General features: G+C 43.2%; 1 protein-coding gene across 1 annotated transcript in view; it reads left to right on the top strand.

The window, feature by feature from the left end:
• The window catches only part of LOC8036860 (protein 5NUC), a 75,226-nt gene extending 55,336 nt beyond the window's left edge, over nt 1-19,890 (top strand). Inside the window, exons 7-9 of the mRNA XM_040216984.1 lie at nt 10,126-10,284; nt 17,902-18,105; nt 19,742-19,890. Of these exons, the coding sequence (XP_040072918.1) occupies nt 10,126-10,284; nt 17,902-18,105; nt 19,742-19,890 (512 nt within the window). The remainder of the gene's footprint in view (nt 1-10,125; nt 10,285-17,901; nt 18,106-19,741) is intronic.
• The last annotated feature ends 288 nt before the right edge of the window (nt 19,891-20,178 follow it).

Genomic DNA, 20,178 nt, shown 5'->3' with positions numbered 1-20,178 from the left:
TAAGAGCTGCGCTCTAAAACGTTCCAAGGCATGATTGTCAAAACACTTTCGTTCAAACCGCTTTGTTTGCTTTTTATTCTTTGCGTAGCGCCGGTACTGCAGAGAAGACTAGGTCTTGTTTCCTTTTGTACTCACGCGGCCCTTTTGTGAATTTTACTGTGTACAGTTCTAGAAGCCCTGTAACAGTTTTAAGAGGGGAGGTGTAAGGCCGCGGTAAATAGCGTGCATATTGCGGCTGCTTCGCCGGCGGGTGTGTGTTCTCTTAATATTTGTTTTTGCTCCTGACGCATTCTGCTCGAGTGTTAAAGAGCGCGTGGCGTATATGATGTGGCTGCCGCGCCGGCGGTGGGGTGTTCTTTTATTATTTGTTTTTGCTCCCGACGCGTTCGCTCAGTGTTCGGAGCGCGCGTGTTACCCGATCCGGGCAGTCGGCGCTCAGGCGCCGGCCAGGCGGCGAACAATGCACGGGCCGATTAGACGAGGAGTTCGGTTTTGGCGGTTAGAGAACTGACGTTGTATTATATTTACTTTCGAGCGTTTATTGGACAGGTGTATACCACGTGGTCTTCTTCTGTTTTAAAATTATTGGTCGGTTCTGGCCAGAGGGAGAGGGGGACCTTTCCTACAAAGGCCCGTGTCGGGCGAGAGAAGGGGGATTTTGGCGTATGAGCTCGACGCGCACACAGACTTTGAGGTGCGCAGCAATATGATGCCGGGTCCCTGACTTGTTGTAACAAGGTACAGAGTCAGTAATAATTCGGACAAATAAACACCTTGGAAAACGTCCACCATCTAACGGCTCCTGGATTCGGCGGCAGCAACAGAAGACGCCGAAGATCATCTTTATCAACTTATACTGATAGTATACCAAAACTGCATAAGCGAACTGCAAAACCTAGTTGGCATGAGTGAGAACGAAAAGGTTAATTTAAGTAGAATATGGTTTGCGTGAGGATAAAGAAAATAATAAAGTTTATTTTAAAATAAAATATAAATATAAAGCCACTGGCCCTCTTTAGCGTTGAACAATTGTATAAAAGACCCGCCAACACAGGCTTATAATGTAAACATACATAAAACAAAACATAAACATAATGGACAGGCAACAAACACGATAGGAAGGGAAGTATGTGCGCAATATAAGTTGTTAACTTAATGGCCTATAATGCACAAAAACTCTGCCTAATGATAGAACAGATTGCAACGATACACTACATAAAATCTCTGACACTCTACTACGTATAAGAATAAAAAAGCAATATAATGATATTCTAAAATAAAAAAAAAACTGTAGACGTTATTCAAGAGCAATAACAACACAAAATCTAATTGGTGAATTAAACATAGCTAACCGTACCATGAAGTCTTTTTTACTCGACTAAAGAAAAATAACTTTTGTTTTCTTTATTTTACTGGTTTTACCATTAATTGTTACTATTTGAAATTTGTATTGAAAATAAGTTTATGAAACAATTTAAACCAACCATCAAAACGTGTTTTGTGCTATTTGAATAGCATGACTGTGATCTATGGCAGGGGCCGGCAGCCGGGGGACCACGGCCGCATCTAGTCCACGAGGCAATAATATGCGACCGCCCGCAAGCTCCCAACCCGCCCCCCCCCCCCCCTCCCCTATACACACACAATTTCGAAGACTACACAATGGCGAGTTAAACATCGTTGGTTTCAAATCTGATGTAAAAATGGCACTCTTGATGTTTTTTTCTTTGACCGTTCGCTCTGTCATCTATCAGCAATTATTGCGCGCCAAAGTCAGGCATTGAAAATCAATAAAGTCGTTTTCTTTAGCATAAATTTCCTTCGGAATAACTTTTCGTATCATCCTCATTTTTAGCTTTTTGTCTCATACAGAGGCGTACAGAAGTTCGATGGGACTGTAAAGCAAGTGTTTCAAGTTTTTTTTTTTTCATTCGTGAAGGAATCGCAGTTATTTGTTCGTGAAAAGACTCCCTATGAGGATCTGCCTGATTATGAATTCTTGTGTCATTTAGCATCACTGGCTGATATTTCATGGCGCAGTAACAAGCGGCTCGTAAAAGTTCAAAGGGAGTGAATACTCGTGGCAGGAAGAGTCTCAGAATTGAGACTGCAAGCTAAGGTGCGAGTGGTTTTAACAAACGGGAATTTCTATCAACCAAGAACCTCTAGGGATGTTTGCTTTAAAAAAACCTTTGTACGAGAAACGAGTATACAATTCCGGAAAGATACCCTCTGTGAGACAGTACGTGATGAGAACGGTGAGTTCGAATTCAGGTTTGCTAATTTCCACGTTTTCTAGAAGTCCTTCATATGACAGACCTCGACAAATTTCAAGAGGTAGATCAACATGTTCACGAGAGATAAAAAATAGCTTGAAGAATGAAATTGAACTGAACAACTTCGTAAACTTTTATGATGACCTTCCTCAATTAGTTAAAAAATCTATGAAATCTCGCAGCAGCCTTGATCGCAGTGTTCGCTACAGTACTTATATCTGTGAACAACATGTGTTTTCGGATGACAAAATGCATATCTTCAGAACTATTTAGTGCTCGGATCCTGGCAAGCAATATACGTATTGAGAAGCAAACTTTCGGCCAGCCCGAGGAGTGCACCTAGAGAGGTCTTGAGTTTTGGTTTAGGGCTTGGGCGAGCTGAGGTTGTATTTGTTGGATAGCGCTACACTGAGCAGCCGAGCAGATAGAGCTCCGCGGCTCGTGCGCATGAACTCGTGCCTTGCGCCCGTGTCTAGAACGTACCCGGCTCTGAGCCGATCGCCATATTAAACCTCTTGTTCTGCCTTTCTATCGTGTCACCGTTCCCTGGCGCAACTTGCAACACGACTTGCAACATGGTGTCAGAAGTGGGATGCCGCCAACGATGAGCCGATTTCAAGAGCTCTTCAGCGGGCACCGCCGCGCCAACCAGGGACCCACACGAAGGTAGGCGACTTTGCTCTCGGGGATCTTCGGCTGCAGCCACGCGATAAAGGATGGCGTCCTTTGTCATACAACCACCGGAAGCATTTTGTTTCTCATCACCGACCGAGTGGCCCAAGTGGAAAAAGCGTTTCGAACGTTTCTGCACATCCTCCGGACTTATCGCCAAGCCCGAGCCACACCAAATAGATGCGTTGCTCTACATCATGGGAGACCAAGCGAAAGATATATATGGCACGTTCCAGCAGTCTGCCGAGGAGGCCAAGAAGTTTACAGTCGTCATGGAGCAGTTCGAAAAGTATTTCATCCCGCGGCGAAACGTCATCTTCGAACGAGCTCGTTTCAACACGAGAGTTCAACAAGAAGGCGAGTCTGCGGAAGATTTTGTCACGGCGCTCCACGCACTTTCGAAGCACTGCGACTACGGCGAGCTTCAAGAACAGCTCGTCAGAGGCCGTCTAGTAGTTGGAATCAAAGATCAGAAGCTCTCAGCAAGACTTCAACTCGACGCCGACCTCACGCTTCAGAAGGCACTTGAGACGGTCCGACAGGTCGAAAGCGTACGTCAGAAGCAAGCTGAGCTCAATCCCGACAAGTCGACTGTCAACAAAGTCGCCGCGGCGCGTCAACAAGGAGCAAACCAAAAACGTTTCGTCAAGACTTCGGCGAAATTTGCTCACGCGAACGACGAACGACCTCACACAGAAGTGAAGCCATCTCCAAGCTCAAGCAAGAGCGGCGTTCAGAGACCGTGTCGCTGGTGCGGAAAAGAGCAGCACGGACGCGCCCAATGCCCAGCGCGGTCGGAAGTGTGCCGTAATTGCCACAAGAAAGGACATTATTCGTCTGTTTGCAGGTCTCGACGAGTCGACTTCGTTGAAGCGCCTGAAACCAACAGCGAACAAGGATTTTTAGGAGCAGTCAAGTCCTCCGAAACTTCGGAATGGGAGACTACAATCCTGGTTCAAGGCCAACCCGTAAAATTCAAAATCGACACGGGGGCCGACGAAACCGTCCTTTCACAAGCAACATTCGACATGCTCAAACGCCAGCCTCTGCTTTCAGAAGCACCTCGTCAACTTTACGGGCCCGACGCAAAGCTTCTCGCAACTAAGGGCGTTGCAAGACTCGAACTCGCTTACCGCGACAGGACAACAATTCAAGACGTCTACGTGCTCCACGACGTCCACACGTCCTTGCTCGGAAAGCCCGCCATCAATGATCTGCAGATACTTACATTCGTCAATGCCGTCACCCAGAAGGTAATCCCAAAAGTCGAATTTCCTTCACTATTCCAAGGTCTCGGCAAGCTGCAGAAAGAACACCGCATTCGCTTGCGCGATGGAGTGGAACCATTTTGTATCAACTCTCCGCGCCGCATCCCGATACCCTTGTACGAGAAAACAAGGTTGGAGCTACAGCGAATGCAGACAATCGGTGTCATTTCTCCTGTCGACGAACCAACCGAATGGTGTGCGCCCATGGTAGTCGTCCTCAAGCCAAACGGATCGGTAAGAATCTGCGTCGACTTTACTGGTCTAAACCATCACGTCCTGAGAGAATGGCATCCCATTCCTTCCGTCGAGCACACACTCGGACTGCTGCACGGCGCGAAGATATTTTCAAAATTAGATGCTAATTCGGGATTTTGGCAAATTCCACTGGACGAAGGCAGCAGGAAGCTCACCACCTTCATTACACCCTTCGGGAGGTTTTCCTTCAACAGACTACCTTTCGGCATATCGTCTGCTCCAGAGCACTTTCAAAAACAGATGTCTAGTCTTTTGCATGGCATTAACAGAGTGGTCTGTCACATGGATGACATCCTCATCTGGGGTTCAACCGAAGAAGAACACAACGAGACGCTACGCAGCGTACTGCAGCCATTAACCAAAGCTGGATTGACGCTGAACGAAAACAAGTGCCTATATAACGTCCAAAAGCTCACGTTCTTAGGCCATCAACTAGACTACAACGGCATCAGACCCGATGAAAGGAAGGTAGAAGTTATTTTGAAAATGAAACGCCCGACAAACAAAAGTGAGCTGCAAAGAGTACTGGGTATGGCCACGTACCTTGCCCGCTTCGTGCCAAACCTTTCAGAGGTTCTTCAGCCACTTTCATCCTTGTTGTCGAAGAAGCAGGAGTTTCTTTGGGACTCTCCACAGCAACAAGCATTTGACAAATGGAAGACAGTACTATCTTCTCGTCCCGTACTGGGCGTATACGACCCCGGAAAGGACACAGTCGTCAGCGCAGACGCTTCCTCCTTCGGACTTGGAGCACTGATCCGGCAGCGACAAACAGATGGCAAGTTCGCCGTCATTGCATACGCCTCAAGATTGCTCTCAGACACCGAAAAGCGCTACGCGCAGATTGAGAAAGAGGCTCTTGCCTTAGTCTGGGCATGCGGGAAGTTCGAGGATTACCTGGTTGGAAAAACGTTCAAGCTGGAGACAGACCACAAGCCGCTCGTCCCCATCCTCATGTCGAAAACTCTTGACGACTTGACACTCAGACTCCAGCGGCTGAAGATGAGGATGATGCGCTACCAGTACAGCGTAGAAAATGTACCAGGGAAGGACCTACTAGCTGCTGACACACTCTCCCGAGCACCTCTACAACAGACAGGGGACACAGACCTTGAAAAAGACGTCGAAGCTTTTGTCTGTTCCTTGAACAAAGCTATCCCAGTCAAGGACCATTGCCTACAATGGCTAAAAGAAAGCCAAAAATCGGACACAGTCTGTAACCAGCTACGAAAACTAAGCTCAAAGGAGTGGCCATCCAGAAGAGACTTGCCACAAGACCTGAAACCTTTCTTTGAGCACCGACACCAGCTCACCGTAGAAGACGACTTGCTCCTCTATGCAGCCCGTGTCGTCGTTCCTGTCTCGTGCAGAAAAGAGATCATGCACCTCCTTCACGAAGGCCACTTCGGCATCACGAAAACACAAGCAAGAGCAAGGGACAGTGTCTGGTGGCCAACAATAGCAGCAGAGATAACTGCCACAGTAAAGCAATGCAACGAATGCATCAAAACCACGTGCAATCGCAAGATGCCGCTTCTAAACACGTAATTTCCTGACCGACCATGGCAGCGCGTTGCAATGGATCTTTTCTACTTCAACAGCCACTGGTGGTTGATCATGACAGATTATTTCTCAAGGTACCCCGAGATAGCACGACTTGAGAAACTCACATCGCTTACCGTCATTAACCACTGCAAATCAATCTTCGCTCGCCACGGCATTCCAGAGGTGGTAGTGTCCGACAATGGGCCTCAGTTCTCGTCATCAGATTTCCCTACATTTGCTCAAGAATACGGGTTCAAGCATACCACCTCAAGCCCATATTTTCCCCAAAGTAATAGACTTGCGGAAGCAGCCGTGAAATGCATCAAGAAATCAATGGAAAAAACGAAAGACCCGTACTTGACCCTTCTCTCTTACAGGTCGACTCCGCTGAAGAACGGCTACAGCCCCGCTGAACTACTTATGGGTCGACGTTTACGAACCAAGCTCCCTATTGTTCCCGAGATGCTCATGCCTCACATGCCAGACATGAGAAAACTTCGCGACTTTGAAGAACTATACCGAGAAAACCAGAAGAAAGACCTCATTCGACGGCATGGCGTACGCACACTGCTTGAAGTCCTAAATGGAGATGAAGTTTGGATCACTGACATCAAGCAGAAAGGTACAGTGCAGAGACCAGCGGAGGAACCCAGGTCTTATTTCGTAGACACTGACAACGGGGTTGTGCGACGTAACCGAACTCATCTTGTTCCTTTTCCTGCAAATGTCCGGGAGGCGGAAGTCGTTGACAGCGAAGATGCTCAAGAGCCACGTACAGAATGTGAAGGCAATCTTCATTCACACACGAGAAGTGGCCGATGCGTCAAGGCTCCCCAAAGACTTTGACTCTTCTGTATGGGGGAGATGTTGGATAGCGCTACACTGAGCAGCCGAGCAGATAGAGCTCCGCGGCTCGTGCGCATGAACTCGTGCCTTGCGCCCGTGTCTAGAACGTACCCGGCTCTGAGCCGATCACCATATTAAACCTCTTGTTCTGCCTTTCTATCGTGTCACCGTTCCCTGGCGCAACTTGCAACACGACTTGCAACAGTATTTCGGTGACGACGCCGAGGATGTTGTCCGATAGGAGGACCTCTACTTCGTGGTCGTTGACGAGCTCAAAGGCGCAACGATTTGACGTTTATGGCACTTCTGACCTGCGTTCATCGACGTGTTTCTCTTCTTCTCGCTGGGCAGTGCCTTGACCGCTGCCGAGGTTCAAAGCATGGACAAGCGTTTGGAGTTGTGTCTTGATCTTTTTTATTTCCTTGTGGAAATCGTCCTGAGCGTTGGGGTCTACGATGGTTGATATTTTCGACTGCGCCATGTTAGTTATATCGTTCTTATTGCTTCTTCGAGTGAAACGAATAATCATTACTCCGGACTGAATGGATAAAGGTAGCATCGTTTAATTTACACGTTTAGAGCATTTCGTCGCCATGTTTTGGGTCTCTTCCGTGATGTCTTCCTTGACGCGGCTGCCTTTCCGTCAGGGATCGGAGTCAGATTTTTGTTGTCAGGGGCTTGGAAACAATTCTTTTCCTCTGCGCATTGTATTAACGTGACCCTTCCCCAACTTCCCTCGTTTTTAATCCGGCTCGCTTCTTCTCAGCTTTGCTATGGTTCGGCCCGCTGCAGCAGAATGTTGCCGACCCCTGATCTGTGGTATCAAAAGGATTAGATAGGCCAAGGAAAAGCGTTCGAATAATTTTATTATTATCAAATGACCTATAAATAATGTTTGAAGAATTCCTCACTAAAACCGTCGTACTTTTATGTTGACTTATGATGATGAAACTCATAATGTTCTTGAATGTATTAATCAGAACATACATATAAGCACGTGATTGCTCCCATTATATATTTTTCTGCAATTAGTTAAATTGTAAGCTGTATAAAAAAAACGGCCTATAATTCTTATGTTCCTTTTTATATCAGTTTTTTTAGCAGAAGCCTTAATATTGAGAAATTAAACCCGTATGAAATTCTTTCACTTTTAGAAATTCCATTAAGGATTGAAACTAGAATGTTTCTCAACTAACGGAAATCACAATAAAGATATCACAGTCGCATCAAACCAAGTTCGCACGTTTTACTTTTGGCATGCCAGAAATATAATTGAGGCCGATGTCTTTCTGTCTTTAGTGCTAAATATGTTGAAGTCGAATCTTGTTTTGCTGCCGGAAGTAGTATGACTGTTATTTCACATTATATTTCTTAAAACCTGAAGAATATTCAAAAATCTATTATTAAATAAATTTCCAAGCTCTCGAAGGTGTGGTTTCGGCAAATGTTTCGTAATTTCATGATAAGTATTTTGTGTGTCCGTTTCGGCCGTTAATTGTCCTACTAGTTGACAAATTCTTTGAAAATCTCTTCTGCAGTTCTTGCATTCATTAGGATGATATTCCTTCTTGGCTAATCGTATTCTTGCCGTTACCTTATTTGGCATTTTTGGGGACTCCTCTTTAAGAAGCATGTTACCAAAGTTTCGCTGAAACCTGCGTCATATCTTGTTATGTAAATAGCAAGGCTCCATTATGCCAGTAATAATTATATCATAAGATATCGTCTTGTCACACTTAAGATTCTTACGCATTTTGAGTCGCATTACATCTTTCAAAATATTTCATCTAGTGCTGTTATGTCGAGACATCAAGCTCCATTTTGTAGGTACTGATAATTTTATCATTTAAAACGCTGCGTACTATTTTCTGTCGCGCTTTGAGCGTTTTATTTACAAGAGAGCAGAAGCAGCGATAGGAAGGAAGAACATAATTTGACAACTGTTCTCACTGAGGCGCTACTCTAAGCGCTAGGGAGACACCATATATACATAAAGAAATTTCTGAAGATGAATTACTCTTTGTGTCACGTGCTTCTGCACGAACATAAAAAAACAAATGATGAAATAAAATAAGAGACCCCAAGAGGACTCGAACGCAATACTTTGTCGAGCAGAAAGTGACGGGCTGGACCTCTCGCATTCCACCTTTTCTTTCTTTTTTCTTTATTGTCTAGTATACTCCAACTTTTCCGGTAATTATTGCCGGTCTCTTACTTTCGGCTATAACCCCAGGCTAAAACTCGAGCCGTTCAGGCAATATATAATCCTACTAAGCAGACGTAGGCCCAGGACGATCTTGTGTCTTTCTTTAATTATTTTTATTACTATCTTTCTCGCCAATAACTTTACACGCCGCTTCGGAAGTGCTCAAAGGCCACTTATTTCGCTCATGCTTTATGTCTCGTTGTACTCCTTCTGCAAACAAGCACACGTTTGTCATGAAAACGAGGACGCATTTCAAGGACGCTGTTTGGCGATCTTTTCGGGACGCGGCTCAACCGATCGAAAATGCTGAGAAGTTCTCTAAAAGTTTCTAGTATCTTAGAAACATATTGCCGGTGCGTAAATTAAATATTTGCGTCCCCACGTAATGACGAACTCCAGAAACGAGTACGCCACAGAGTAGGGTGATTTCTCGGTGCTTTTCTTGTTTCAGTATTAAAATTAGTAAACATAAAAAGAACGCAATAACCGATCAAAGGATATGACAAGGCCCTTTTCTAAAATTGTTTAAAATGAGCTAACCTTTCATAATCGTCCATTACGGAACTTTGATTGCGACATGACCCACAAAGCCATTAATTTTAAAAGCGAACTGAAATTATTAATTAGTTAATGGCCTCCCCGAGAAAAATTTCCGTTGACAATACTACACATAGGCTGATGACGGCACCCATGTAACTGTCACCAACTTTTACAAAAAAAAAGGATATTTGTTCGCATTAGAGAGAAACGCTCTTTATTACGCATCTGTGTCAGAATTCGTGCGCGTATTTGTCCGGAGACAGCATCCAATCACTATTCTCCTATGATACAAATACTGAGTTTTTGCAAAACCTCAATTACCACCACTCTAATGGTTCTTTATAATTTACGATTAATGGTGTTTTTCTCAATACACATGAAGCTTTCAAGCCCACATTTACTATTTTCAAAGTACGTATTTTAGGTTAATTAACCGTTGAATCTTCGTCACTGCAGTGCATTTTCGAAGAAACTATTGCCTCTAAAGTTGCTTTACATGTATCGCATTGCTCTATAGGTATTGTACGCCGAAAAGACATCATGGCCGCCATGCCCTTCGAAAGTTCTCTGGCTGTGCTCACAATGACCGGACTTCAATTGCGGAAAATGTTTAACCACGGTATATCAAAGTTCACTTGGGCGAACGATCCTGAGGGATCATTCCTTCAGGTGTCAGGTATGACAATTATTTTGCTTGATTACACAACGCGAGCAATGGTGAACTAAACAGTTTTGTAAGTAAAATAATATTAATAGTATACAATGCCTAAACAAATGACTCCGGAAAAATAAATAGTTCTTTAAGAATAACATTATCGGCCGCGGCGGACGTCAGGTAAGGAGTGTAAAATGAAAACTACAAATGAATTAACTACAATTTACTCATTAACATTTAAAACAAAATTAGTCACCATATTTCAGTCATATATTTCTTACCCGTCGTGAAATTATTCCATATCACTTGAGATTTAGAAACGTATGTTTGCTCCGCGTTTTTCTGTGGAAAATACAAAAGAACGGCTGAAGTCCCACACAGAAGTGACGTCCGCCTCCAAAGAGAGCGTTGGTTGCGACTCACCGCTAGAGTAACAAACCAGAGCTTTTTTTTTTTTGCCGTAAACTTTTTATTGGCGGGGAAGGAGTCACATGCGCCGAATGTGAGTACGGTGCTTGCGGGGATGCTGCCTTGCAGAGTGTCGGTTTTGGGTTGAAACTTACTTTTCGCATGTGTTCATGAAATGTAGATTTACACTGATGTTTAGAAAACAGGAAGCGTCTCGAAACTTCGGAAACTGTGTGTGACAATTAGGCGTATGTAATTGCGTTCTTTTTATGCTGTTGAGCGCTGTTTCTATGCGGCCCGACGGCGCATATGCATGGTGAATATCCTACTCATCTCATTGCACCCGTCGCGTCTTCTGCAAAAGCGACAGTCGCTTCTCGACTCAATTTAGATGACAAAACTTGACACCCTTGGGATGCTCCGCTCCGTAAGCGGAGCATATACATTTTTTCTAGCTACCATAAACTGAGCCACGTGGCAGAAGACAAAGCGCTTCGTACTCTGCTGTCTTTTCCTGACACGCACCAAAATCTTTTTCTCTTCAAAGTCGGCCCTGCCGACTTTGAAGATAAAAAGATTTCGGTGCGCTAGAGGATGCTGACATGCCTGCCGACATGTCAGCATCCTCTAGCGCCAGGTCGTCTTAGTTCCGAATAAAAACAAATACGTATAAAAACATTAAACAACTAGAACTTTTACTTATTTCTATAAATACGTAACTCCAGTCTATTCGTAATTACATCGCTTACTGCTATGTCTAGTGGGTGGCGCAGTTAATCACAAAATAAAGAACCTAATTCAACTGGAAAACACTTTCGCCGCGCAAAGAAACTCATAGATTAAACGTCTCCAGTTTGAATTCCAGTGAGATTTTGAAGCGGATATACATAATCTGCAACCGCCCTATAGTCCAATGGCAATATATAAAAAAGCGGATTCTATTCATTTTTCAAATTTTATTGGAAAGTTGTGCAGAACCAATCAGGTTAGTCAATGGAGAGATACTATTGAGTGATGTTGGTCAGCAAACATACTGAACTCTAAAATGCCATTCCCTCTTTTACACTGATCAAAGCAATGTCATGCATAGAGTGTCCCATTTCAAATTTTATTTCTGAGTAAGAACAGTCTTCCGCCTGATCACTCGCTCGCAGAACCTTGACCTTGACGCATGCTCTTTCTGGATGTTCGTGGTCGAATGCGCACGAATAAAGTAGTTGAAAGTTTGCGCTTGTCCGTGTCTACTCGCTTGTAATTGTCCCCTGTGTCGCGCAAAAACCCTCTATTCTGCTTTACGTTCCCTTTTGAAAATTCCATCAAGATACGTAATTTGGGACACTGACTGCCAGTCAGCAGCCTTGGTGGAACATGATGGACCCTCAGACGTCATCTGATGGTCCATCAGATGACGTCTGACTGCCACTGCCAAGGAAATTTCATCAACAAGGGCAGCATTTATATAAGAGTAAAGGTATACGCACTCATAAATATCGCCAAATGCCTCGATAAAACAAAATGTTCGAGAAAAAAAAAAGAAAAAAAAAGCAGGACCACCGCGGATCGAAGCCGCGACCACTTGCGTACAAATCGGACACCTTAACCCCTATGCTATGCCATCGCTCTGGAAACTCGATTTGACCATTCGTTTAATACGAGATGCTTCGGCTGCAAATACAGTTAAGCCTTCAGCATGTTATGCAAAGCACTCGTACATCATTCGCCGTACTTCAGTTCTACTCACCTGCCATGTAGAGTACTTTCACGTCCTAGAACGATCCTGCTGTTCGCGCGTCTCCGGCCCAGTAGACCTGGTACACCTTGTCGTCTTCAACTACACCGCTAAAGTCCCTTACATCGTCGGAACTCACAACAGGCTGGGTCTTGTCGAGTAGAAATTCTACTAAAACATAAGACATTGTAGAGCCCGGGCAGGACCGACAGGTTGGAGCAAGCGGGCAAACAAAACGAGTCGAGAGCGATCGTTCATGAAAGCTCGGCGAAGCCTCTATGGGCGAAGCGAAGTGGCGTGTTCGGCGTTTCGGCGGGCTTCTGATCAAGGTTGTCGGTCGGCTGCGTGTCATATCTCTAACATCAGCGGTTTTATGGGCTCACGTCCCGAAATCGTTTTCTTGTGCATATATTATTTTTCGTATTCATAGATTTGACGATATAGTGGTATCCGAATGAACTTTACTCCTTTGACCGTACGTCTGTCTGCACGTCAAAGCTTTTTGACGTACAGTCAGAGACAATCGATGCACAATCAGAATCGCCACCAAGACATCTTGATGGCATTTCGCGGCGGCCGACTGCCACCAGGAAACCATCAGAAAGCCGACAAGTGGAGTCTGACTGGAGTTTGACTGTCGGTCAGAGTAACTTGTTGGCCAATCAGACATGCTTGACGTACAGTCAGGCACAGTCAGCGGTTCACTAGAAAACATTGACTGCCAAACAGGGTTACATTGATGAATTTTTCCTTCGGGTTGTATTAAAGGGAAGAGTGGGATGCTGGTTTTAAATCCACAAAGCTTCCTTTACGTCGTGGGACAGTTTTACAGCTGAATCGAAGACAATTTGCAAGAGCTAAAAAGAGCATTAGTGAGCCGAGTAAACAATCTAAACCAGTTACCAAGGTCTAAACGAAAGCGTTACCAGCCTATTTGAAGATGTGTTAAGCATCGGTAACCATGACGACTCCAATGCTCCCTAGAAGTTTGTCGCACGTCCTCATGAGATATCTTAATAGTTTATTTTTTGGCAGCAACTAAGAGCGTTAATGGTTTTGTTGCTAGGAAAACGGCAAGAAACATCGCTTGAGCGCTGTCAGCCAGAGCTTATTATCACATGCTCCAGTGTTTTTCCCGTCGCTGCAATTTTAGCTTCCCAATTCCCCATTGCCGGAGTCGGCGTCGACAGCTTGAGCAAGATGAATCCTTACACCTTTAAGGAACAGCCAAAAAAACAATTGTTCCATTCTCAAGAACGCCCAAGCTTTCTTGACTCAACCCCCGAAGAAACACTTCTGGCTCAACAAATTGAACCGCGCTCGTAAAGTACAACGGCGTCCAGGAACGGCCATGAAATAAGTGACGTGGTTGCTGTTTTTAGCGATGTAAAGTTGGGAAAATGGAAACGAGACAATCATGCGCTCGCTTCAAGCGATTCTATCACTGACTCTATAATTTGCGCTATACGTAACACGTCATTCCACGGTGAATATCGGCTACTGTCAGTATGGCTCTCGTGCAAACCTATGGAACAATCTACAGCACCTGACAGAGGGCAGGGCAGAAGCATTGATTCAGGACTTCAGTGACCTAGCCGAGACGCTCACAGTAGCAGAAGTGTCCGGGAATGGGAGAAACATTGGAGCGTTAGGTTGACTCAATGCTTTCATCACTGCAAAGACACGAATTGCTCGATATACTTTGCGAGTTACACGAATGTGTCATCGCCCCAACCGAGGTTTACAAAACAAAGGAATGTGCTCGTAGGAAAGTCTCGAAGGCGCAGCAAGGGGGGAATAACAATCATACAAATATGTATATCGTGACTTAAAGGGGTTATGACACGGAATCAACAAAACATGATATAACTATGGCCGAAGACGTGTTAGCATATATTTGCGATATTTGTTTGTATACAGCACGCTAGATTCAGAGGTACAGTCGTTTTTCTCGTGGATCCTCGGCTCCGCCCATTGAGATGTTCGGAGGTTCGTATCGCGGCCAGTCTGCTGCACCCGTGCCCCTGGTAGCGCCACGGCGCAACCGGCGAAGCTGAGGCTGACCCGCTGCATGCCCTCCCAAACAAGGCTCTCTCAATCCTACATTCTCGCAACTGTTTTCACGCTACCGGCTAGGTTTCCTTTCTCCTTGCCATTTAACACGTGCAACCGGCGATGAAAGCGGCGGAGGAAGAGAGACGCGAAGAGGCGCAGGTGCTAGACGCTAGGCTGCATGGCGGCAGACGCTGTGCTCGCAAGAGTGTTTAGGCGAAGAGAGTCCCCGAGCGTGTCGAGCCTGAGTCAGCATCACGTGAGCCATGGTCTCTATGATGTGACTATTGGAAGCAAGGGTGGAGACTGCATGGCTACGTTATATTCTGTCAGGGTCGCCTGATCATTTTTTACAAATGATCAGCATCAGAAAATTAATTTTTGCAGTTACTAGAGCTCCGAAATTCGTGAAACGTATTGTGAGCACTATATGACAGATGTAGACCTCATATCTACCTCCCAAAATATTCATGTCATAACCCATTTAATGCTCGATTTAAATATTAATATAAATTAGACAAGTTAAAATCAAAACCTTCCCGCAAAAAAGGTCTTTGGAGATATATTACTGATTCACATTTTGCCTCATATTAGATTCTTTCTATGTGCAATTTTGTTTCTATAAAAACAAAATATTCATCAAGCAGTTAAGATTTATACAAGGCAGAACACGAGCAAAAACATGTGATCTTTTAAGCAAATCGGAGCGTTGAGCTTGATTTCTACCGTCTGCTTCATTCTTCAGCTACGTAACGTCCTAACGCTACAAAAAAAAAAACACACACACACACACAAAAAAGAAACAAAAACTACAAAAGTAGTATCCTCTGCGAAGAGCAAGTTCGTATGTTTCTTTCGCAGGGGCTGCACTGACGTCAGAACGCAGAGCTCTGATTGGCTTCGTTGGAGAAATAGTGTGTACTAGCTGCCATAAGGTCCAAGTATCACCCTTCCAATCGGAGCCAATATGAGCTCGTCGTTTTGACGTCACCGCAGCCCCTGCTCGAGAAGCATTCAAACTTGCGTTCCGCATAGCAATCAAATAAAAAATAGATAGAAAATAAATGTTTTAAATAACAAAAACAATTATCTGATTGCGATCTGGTATGGGATTAGAGCAATAAAAATTAGTTAATAAAATTGTTTTTTACATTTAAGTAATTCATTCTTCCTCACTGTCATCGGACATCGAAAGAGTTAATCTTTCAATCTCTCATTTTGAAAAAAAAAATATACATGTATAAGTAAATTACTACTTTTAGGGTTTTTTTAGGGGTGTAAGAATATTCGCCATTTTCGAATAACAAATCGAATATTACCCTATTCGATTCGTTATTCGAATCGAATAATAATTTTCAAAAGTTTTGAATTTTTCTCGAATAATTTCCGAATAGTCGTTACGGTGTCGCGCCGCTAGATTCCCTCCCAGGCGTCCCACAACGCGCCGGCACGCGTGCCACACGTGCCCGCAAGATGGAAATACGTACCCTCTTTTCCCAGACAATGACTATCATCATCTTCAGCAGCAGTTTCTCTCTCTACGTACGTTGTTGTTGCCTCCATTAGGGACCACTCTGTTAAGTACAACCCATAGGTATAACCCGAATGAAGCGATTTGCCGAAAGACGAGACAGGCGACGTCGACCCGCTTTGCTGTCGCTCGGTCAGTCGCGCGATGAGGCAAGCCTCATGAAAGTGGCGTGAGCAAACGACCAAGCCGATGAGGGCGTTTTCTAGAAATCCAAACACGGAGCGACATGACGAGCGAGAGTGATAAATCGTCGCTCGCCGCTGACTCTCGTCGCTGTCGGTCGTCTCGTCGCTCGCTGAATCGCTTACATGCAGTTCAGCCTTTCAGGACCGCTTTCGCACGAGATGCTCGTGCACGCTTTCGGAAAGCTTGTCGTGGAGACGTTTCAGAACTGGTTGCAACGGTACCGCCGCTCTGTATGAGCGAAGTAGAAGTGGTAGAAGCGGGAAGTTGTTCGAAAAGAAAGCGCAGTAGAGTGAGTAAGTTTTTCGCCCGCTCCCATGCAACCAATTAAAGAAGCCACAACAGCTGATTGTGTTGAGTCTTTCCCAACACTTTCCATGGTTGTTCCACTTGTTCAGTGTGAGAGGATGTTGCTTTTGGAGGGCGCAAGAGGAACAAGACAATGCGTTTTCCCAGAATCTTCTCAGATCAGTGAAAACAAGGCTCCTAGACTTCAGCACATAGGCACATCACGCCCTTGCCACCCTCCTTGATACGCGAATCAAGGATATCTGCTGCAACAAGGAATAAAAAGAGAATGTAAAGTTCTTACTAAGTACAATGCTTCAGGGTGTACCAGGCTCTAGCGAACTGTGATTTTATGTTCAGCATCCGCGTGAACCTTGATATTGTGTTTAGTATTCTAATATTTTAGTAGCTTTTGTCTTTAATTATATATCGTTGAACTCTAGTCATTATCGTCTAGTCGAATTTCGCAATAAGTTTAAGAGACATTTTGGAACAATAAAAATAATTTTTTAATATCTTTGCTCTTCTTTAGTAGCTGCCTACTTACTATTCGGAAACTATTCGAAAATTATTCGATTAGTATTCGTATTAGATTCGGTGCCACAATTATTCGATTCGTATTCGATTCGGTTTCAAAAATAACTTTTCGCACACCCCTACTATTTTTTAGCTCATGCACGTATGTAAATCAAGAAAATGTGATTTAAATAAAATAAATATCATTTAAATAAATGTGATTAAAATCAAATATAATATGGCAAATAATTAAAGCATTACTTATATAATATTAAAGTCGTGATTTTTCTTTACCGTGGCAGAAATTCGCCAGGTTGGCAGTGAAATACAAAATTTCACTCTAAAAGGCACTATGAGAAATATAACACCTTGGGTGAATTCCTTTCCACATTAAACCGGTGCAAAATTAAGTTGTTTAGTCTGGCTTGGCAACTTACTTTTCATAGGAAAATGTAATATAAAAAATACGAACACGGCAGATTAAAACATTCAGCATCAATGATTATAGTATTGCCAAATAAAGGTGTTTATAAAAATATTGCTAAAAATTGAAGTGTGGTAGAGAAATAAAAACTGAAAATAACTGTTTAATATGGTGAGCGTGTATACCTACAAACTTAAGGAGGAAAGAATCAAGCATCAGGCGTCTGAAGAGAGACTTGCCCGAAACATCGTGTTACCGTTGCTTTTATACGCGCGGTGCGTGCAAGATTCAGGATACTTGATTGCAGTAGAGAACAAGATGCAGCTTTATACAAAAGTACAAGATTATATATATATATATATAAAAGATCCTCGTTGAGTGTGGTTGGAATTCCACTCCTCTGCGTGACAGCCGCATGTGTTGCCAACCCTGCCATGCAGGTGTGTGTAGAACTGCCGTGTGAAATGACTTCGAAATTAATATTGACCATTCTTTTTTTCGTTCTAGGAATGAGGGTTACCTATAACTTCTCATTTCCTAATACCTGCAGGACCGACACACTTCAAATATTGTGTGCTAATTGCAGCGTGCCTAAGTATGAGATTGTTCAGCCCAACGGTACTTACAAGATCGTAACAACAAGTTTCATTGCCGGTGGTGGAGATGGATTCACGTTTGACGATGAGGTTAAGAAATCGATTACCACGGAAGGTAAATATTTTGTTGATGCGGTGATTTTTATACATCGGATTTTTGTTAAGTGGCCGTATATTCAATTTTTGTAATACCTTTATGTCATTTCAGTACAAATGTAATAATTAAGAATGCCCTCGATCAAACACCCTCTTTCAACAAGCTTTGAACAGTACCTAGCGCTAAATTGTTACCTTTATCCTTAAATTATTAATGTTTTATTATATTTATAGTATATCAACATAAATATTATTTTAGGGAAAACGTCATTATGTACAAAAAATGTGCACGGCTAATTAAGTTATTCTCCACAGCTTCCTTGAACAATATTTAAAAAAATCATTAGATACCGCGAATTAAAAACATGTCAAAATAATTCTAAGACTTCGATCAAATGTTGTATCTTATGTTGGGGAAGTGTGTGAATTCGAATTAATCCGAAAAGCATGTCATATGTAACCTTAAACGTGCCATGTGTAAACTTAAAGAGTACACTCGTGTTGAAAATTGCTTACAATAAGCACTTCCTTCACATAAGAGGTCCTTTAAAGCCAGACTCAAACTGAAGCATGCAAAATAGGATATAAAATAAAAACTGCTCGTGTGCTATTCGTGTCTCATTTCTCACTTTCCCTTGCATTTTACAACATATTCACCCTTCTCGGGCACCTGTTATTCAGGCATATTTTTACATCACTAGTGAGGCATAACATTCAGGCTGAAATAGGCGGTAATATTTTTACGAGCACACAGAGAGACGCTGTGATCGACGTCTACTTGTTCAATATTCAGCCGTGATAAAATACAGTTATGTTCTAGATCACGAACTACGAAATCTTATAATGAAGGCACGATAGAAATTCAGTTCGTATTTTATCCGAATGAGTTTAAACATAGGCACTGTCCCTCGTGTGCAAAGTAACTAAAGGTAATTGTTCAGTTAAAGCATAACATATTGAATATGCAGCAGCATAGTGTGGACATTAAGCAAAAAAGTGCACAAATACTTTTCTTGTGACTATTTTATAACCGGAGTGCATTTCTCGTAGACTTAACCTGCAAGAATATAGACTAAGAAACAGCCCACACAAAACCAAAGTGATGACTATTGACTTTACTTCAAAAACAAGGAAAAGCAAATTCAGTTTTATGAGATAAATTACTGGATTTATCGTTTCGAAATAGAGTCGAGCTCGTGACCACTGGCGAAAGGTATTTCCGCTCTGGTGGTTTCAGGAATTTTTGTTGAAGCATAAACCTAATTTTTTTTTACGACGGTCTAAGCTCGCTGCATGTCGACAAAGGTCCTTTTGTTTTTTGGCGTGGGTAACTTTTTAACTAAATCAATAATTATTAGATGACGAGAAGTATGGATGAAAGGGATATTATATTTTATGTAGACTTGCGTGACTGCAAAAATGCTCGTGAAGAAGTATAGTCCCTCTAGCGACAATAATGAATCAGAAAACTGTTGTGGGAGGAAGAATATAAGCAACGATGCACCGAAGTAGTCTTAAAAGGAATGCCGCCGTCGCTTCCATATCCAAGCAACGAGAGCTGAACTCTCCAAGTTCTAGGTCAATTAATGCTTACAAATTTCTCCATATTTCCTCTTAGTGTCTTGATAACCTAACTTGACGGGGTCGCTTTTCAGGGCGAATGGACGTGGAAGTTTTCACGGAGTACTTTCGCAAGATGTCTCCTATAAAAACACCGGAAGAGGGGAGGATAATCATGTACAACAACAAAAGGCCAAATGGAACAACCTCAGGCGGCCTTTACCCAGGTCGATTGCCAATCTAAACCTTTTTTTTTATTGTTGATAGAATTGTAGAACACTCTTCGTAATAAAATAGAGGACTAACAGGCTTCAATTCTACAGGAAGTTTACCTTCATTAAAACCTTGCACAAAAATGAATGTGAGCCATTATTAAAAAAAAAATAAACGCTTTCCTTGGTTTTGCAACATTCAGCCACATCTCTAAATGACCTGCAAAATCACAAATTAGTTTTTCAGTTTGCTAAAGTAAAAATAGAGTGGCTGTGGAATGACAGCGGCCTTTTGGCAGTTCGACGGTCCTCGGTATACT

The sequence above is a fragment of the Ixodes scapularis genome, unplaced genomic scaffold (genome assembly GCF_016920785.2).
Source record: "Ixodes scapularis isolate PalLabHiFi unplaced genomic scaffold, ASM1692078v2 PGA_scaffold2__306_contigs__length_199485367, whole genome shotgun sequence".
NCBI lineage: Eukaryota > Metazoa > Arthropoda > Arachnida > Ixodida > Ixodidae > Ixodes > Ixodes scapularis.
The sequence above is the reverse complement of the archived record's forward strand: the minus strand, read 5'-3'. Positions and strand labels throughout refer to the sequence as shown.